The sequence below is a fragment of the Cryptotermes secundus genome, unplaced genomic scaffold, assembly GCF_002891405.2.
Source record: "Cryptotermes secundus unplaced genomic scaffold, Csec_1.0 scaffold238, whole genome shotgun sequence".
Classification (NCBI taxonomy): domain Eukaryota; kingdom Metazoa; phylum Arthropoda; class Insecta; order Blattodea; family Kalotermitidae; genus Cryptotermes; species Cryptotermes secundus.
Genome location: NW_019728500.1, coordinates 127,700 through 133,121, shown reverse-complemented (window position 1 = coordinate 133,121; position 5,422 = coordinate 127,700). Strand labels below are relative to the sequence as shown.

The 5,422-nt window shown below is 37.1% G+C and overlaps 1 protein-coding gene across 2 annotated transcripts in view; it reads right to left on the bottom strand.

Annotated features, from left to right (window-relative positions):
- The window catches only part of LOC111865194 (glycerol kinase 3), a 40,436-nt gene that overhangs the window by 5,423 nt on the left and 29,591 nt on the right, over positions 1 to 5,422 (bottom strand). For both annotated transcript variants that reach the window (XM_023853028.2, XM_023853029.2), the window contains 2 exons: positions 2,546 to 2,751; positions 1,212 to 1,349 (listed from right to left, as the gene is read on the bottom strand). In XM_023853028.2, coding sequence (XP_023708796.1) covers positions 1,212 to 1,349; positions 2,546 to 2,751 — 344 coding nt within the window. The remainder of the gene's footprint in view (positions 1 to 1,211; positions 1,350 to 2,545; positions 2,752 to 5,422) is intronic.

Below are 5,422 nucleotides of genomic sequence, written 5' to 3'. Positions count from 1 at the left end.
GGCTAATGCATCCATGGTCGCAATACAGGAAGTGTTTGAAGACAGAATTGTCAGTAGAGGACTGTGGCCTCCCAGATCCCCAGATCTCAGTATTTCTGATTATTATCTTTGGGGCAACCTGAAGCAAAAAGTCTACAAAAATAATCCCCGCAGCATTGATAGTCTTCAAAATGAAATTACACGCGTAATTCATTCAATTACCGTCGACGAACTGCAGAGAGTGTCGCGTAATTTATTTGTGAGATGCGCGGCATGTTTGCAAGCAGAAGGAGGTCACTTTCAGCACCTGTTATAAACCACGGTAAGTTATCTTTTTACTGTATTCTTATAAATGTGTGCATGTAGAGCAACTGATGGACGGAGACTCAGCGACACCACTACACTCACGCTATTGGGGAACGGCACTGCAGTCGCGGGGAGGAGTTGCATCCGTTCTGCGGTGGTATGACTCACGGCAAATTGCAGCCGCGGCGCGCACTTGATTGTACGCACTGTACATGCACATATAACATTAAAAAATAGACATTAAGATTTTTTGTAGTTGTCATTTTTATAGCTTCCTACACTGGTAATGGTTAGAGCAATTACAGATTTGAAATCTTCATGTTGTAGGGGGGAGGGTGTTTTACTCCCTGTCTAGAAGGCAGTGTTGGGGCAGGAAGTGAACTTATAATGAAGTACAGGTGGACAGTTAGAAAACAAAGAATGTGATCACACAACCAGCAGGAAACATACACTTCAGCAAAGAGACTGTACAGCCACAGGTGTTTTCTGGTATATTTCCATTACCATTCAGACATTACTCCACAACAAATAAGTGTTGTAATATTGTGTATGCTTGTATTTATACCAACCAGTTGTCAGTATGATCATTTATGCGAGTATTTTCTTTTGGTAGTGTCCCCTGCCTGCATAAAGAATATAAACACTGTTTCAGAAGCTGGGTCTGTCGGGTAAAAGGAAAGAGTACCTAACTGTGAGGCCGGGTAGGGAGACTTATTCATTATTACTTGACGATGGACACCATAAAAACAAAATTGCTCACAGTTATTGTCCAAGACCTTTAGAACAATATTATATTATTACATGACAAAAAAAAATTCATTTAGGCAAAACATCAATATACTTGTAAAAAACATAAAGAATGTATGAACCCTGACTTCCCTTCTTTCTAAGAATAAAACAAAATAGTCTGCAAAAGTTTTCCTTACCGTCTTCTGTTATAAGTGGATTGAAGATATCACATGGGACAGGTTGTATATTGTTCAGATCCCACACTTCAATCCCTTCAGCACTACCTGCTGCCATAGCTGCTCCCAAAGCAGTTGTCTCTGCCATCAGTGGTCTCACTGTCAACACATTTCATGGATGTCTTATAGAAAGATGATATATGTACCAGCAACAATGAGGGACATGTGATAAAAACAGAACAAGCTGCAAAAAATCTATGTTTACATGAATGTTTGCATATTGGGTGTAAATGTGCTCTGTGGGCTTCTCAATCTGAACAAAATGCAGTGAAACATGGTCAATTCAGAGTGCCTGGGGCCAAAATATTCAAACCTTAAATTATATCAATTCTAATTTCTTCATGAACTCTCTAGCTCATTATACAAGTTGATATCAGCGACATCGGCATCATAATAAATACTAAATACTAGTTATAAAATAAGGAGAAATATAGTTTTCATTACAAATACATAATTTCTGTACACTGAAATCATACATTTGGCTTGAACTTTAAAGCACTAGCAACACAACTGGCTACTAATAATGTTATGTCATTGTTTATGAAAATATATACAATGGCTTCTACTTTTTACAAATAATGACAGATCAAGTATTTATAAATGCACACTTCATGCATTGAATTAAACACCACAATAAAATTTTATAATTTAGCACCCTGTTTCATTAGCATTGCTTTTTGTACAAATGTGTACCCATCATCTTCAATGCAACACTTGTTTTCGTCTTTCATATATCTTACTACAATACAATTCAGCCTCACCTGGCCATCATCAGGTGTATACACCCTTGCTAAAATTGCTGCACCGACACCTTAGTATGTTCACATGGCGTATACAAAGGGAAAAGATAAAAAACTCGGAAACCCAATTTTCAAGTTTTCATACTATTCCAGTCTTCTACATCATTTTCTGTTTCAAAGTCACAACAATGCTTCTTTGCTTTAGTTCTTGAATGGGAGTCTTCTTAGGTGATAGATGATGGATGGGTGAAAGGTTCAGAATATACTGTAACACAATCACAGATAGTCAACTACCCTCTATTGTAATCAAGGATCATTATGGCTGCAATGGCATCTGCATTAGGGAGGCAAGCAGTGCTTGTAGTGACAGCTGGGAGAACTACTGCATGGCATGTGAACATACATACATTACAACTTTGATTTTTAAGCAACTTTATGAAAATGGTAAAGTTTCTTTCATATTTCTGCTGACAGCATGAGAATTTCAGATGCTTGGATATTAGATAATTGAGGCTTTACTATAATGATACCTCTCTTGACCATAACAACACTTACTGACAGAAATGCCAACCAAGTCAGCCTGTGTTTGCATAAGTAAATTGTTAGCTGTCATGCCACCATCCACTTGCAGTCTGGTTAGCTGTAAGCCACAATCCTTACTCATGGCCTCCAGAACATCACGTATTTGAAAGCACACTGCTTCAAGAGCGGCCCGGATAATGTGGCATTTTGTTGTTTCATCTGTGATACCACAGATTACACTGTTAACAGAATATATGCATTAGCTGAATCATACTTTTTATATAATCTACATACTTATTATATTGGGCAAGAAAGGAAGAGAACTAGTCCATAAACACTAACTGAATTATGAGTTATTACTGTGAATGTTAAACTGAGTATGTTATAAAAGAAGGGACACTTAACAGGCCAAAGTCTTGGAAAGGTGTTGATCAAAGAAAACACCAGATATTTTATTGAAATAGCAAAATTCATCAGACAATGGAGAAAAATGGAATTACAATGGGAACAATATGTCAACTAATTTTAGCTGGTCCAGTCAGGTGCGAAGTACTGTACAAAATTCAATATAACTTTCAAGTTAACATATAGAATTTAAAATAGTATCCATATGCAAAACATTTGACAGTGGTCTGAAACAAGGATAAACCTTATGGTTATTGTTTTCAACTTTGTTTTAGAATATGCTGTTAGGGACTGAAATGGAAGAGGCCACATCAACTTCAGGTTATGCTGATAATGTTACTTTACTGGGTTAAAATATTGTGACATGATGCCTAAAAGCTGGAATACTGCAGCCAGAGAAGAATTCCATTGCTATGCAAATGCTTGATAAACATATCCCCGAGCGTTATGCTGTCAACGAGAATAGACATCTGTTGCTGGACAACAGGTTTCTTTACCACAGTATTACAACTACTGACATAAACAGCAGTACTGGTGATTTCTATACAGGTCTCCCAAAGTTATAACAAGTAGTGAATTCAAGGAGCAGAGATCCAGAATTGAAGAGACTGAAGACCAGCCTGAGATTCAGACAACAGTGAGAAATTCATCTAGAGATTCATCAACCAGATATCGTTTGGAAGGATCTCAATGTGTAAGCTGTTATAATCCAGTGTAATTGCAATAGAGACAACCAATAAATCCAATCATCAAATCTAGAACCCATAATTATTTGTCATGCTAACCCCTAATGTGACAATATAAATGACATAAGAAAAAACAAATAATCTTTATTAGCTGCTACTAGGGAGAGTGATCTAAAAGTAAACACAGAGAAAACTAAGTATACAGTATGTCTCATCATCCAATTGTTAGACAAAACCATAACATAAAGACAGATAACAGATCATTTGAAAACGTCACAAAGTTAAAATATTTTGGTATGACAGTAAAAAATCAAAATTGCATTCACAAAAAAATTAAGAGCAAATACAGTACAATACCTCAAGAGGGTTACTAGAAGATTACTAGAGAGACAGAAGTCAGAAGTGAAGTGTTTATTTTATGTGGTGTAGTTATAGTAACCTTTAGGGCAGTGTTTCTCAACCGCCAGGCTGCAGCCCGGTACTGGGCCCTGGAATCAATTATACCGGGCCCTCATCTAATAAAAGAATTTACCGGGGCCACAGTCTCACAGAGGTTGAGAACCACTACTTTAGAGTGTTATCACTACTCACACTTATAAAGTGTTACAGTTGCAGTAAGATTGTGTTACAACTAATTGTAGTCCCACCTGGTGAATATCCAATAAATTGATTCATCTAATCTGGAACCCATTAATTACTTGTCATATTACCAGGATATGTGACAGTATTTTTATTCCCATGTTAATTACACTTTTTTTTACAATGAGCAGTGTTGCATAATTGGACATTGTGTTATGCTTATGAACATCAGAATACTAAGTCATATAGATCTCAAATATGTATAATGACGTTACAGTTAAAATCTTAAAATCACCAAACAAACTTCTACAAGACACCCTGTTATTAACTCTTTTAGTAAGTTTTAGATCTTCTTTTCTCTATTTTAAATACTACAGTACTGTCATTTCCTACCCCCCAAAATATAATACCATATTTTAGTAGAGTTCTACATTTTGTAAAATAAACATTTCTTAATACAGGTACACTTACTGAGTCACATATAGATTTAATCAGATGACAAAAGTATTGTATATGAGTGGCCAAGCTTAAGTTTTCTATGATATAAATACTCCAGCATAACATATAGTTCTCAAGAGCTAAAGGATCCCGACGATGGAGAATAGATATTAAAACTAAAATTCTGGACTGTATCCATCGTCCCAGTCAGTTGAACCACGACGTTTCGGAAGCTGGATCTGCTACCGTCCTCAAGTGAGTAAAATGGAGATAAAAAGGAATAAAAATTGGGAAAGAATTAAAAGGTGAGGAGGGTTCTTATGTAACCTATACAGTTGGGTCCCTTAGATCAAGCTAATCTCAATCACTGGACAAACTGGCAGGGGACGAAATCAAGGGTGATCAATTCATAGTGGGAAGTTGTCAATGGGAGATAAAAAGACGAATCAAGATAAAAAATTATTGAAAGACCCAAATCGTCTGGGACAGGGAGCAAAGAAAGAAATGAAATATTCTACAGGAATATAGAGTGAAGGAGAAAAGGAAAAAAAGAGGAAAAAAAGGGGGGGAAAAAACTTAGGGAGTTCTAATCACCCCTCTTCTTGCTGTTATGAATGCCATTCATTTCCTCAAACACCAGGGGTGACCAAATGATGGAGAAATCCAAGCTGGGTTGGCTAATCGTGTTGCCGGCCCAAGCCATATATGCTGCCTCCTTGTATTTCCTGACGGTAGCGTTCCTCTCGAGGTCCAGGATCCCCGTTCCATCCCACTTCACAGAATGGTCCTCCTCGTAGGCGTG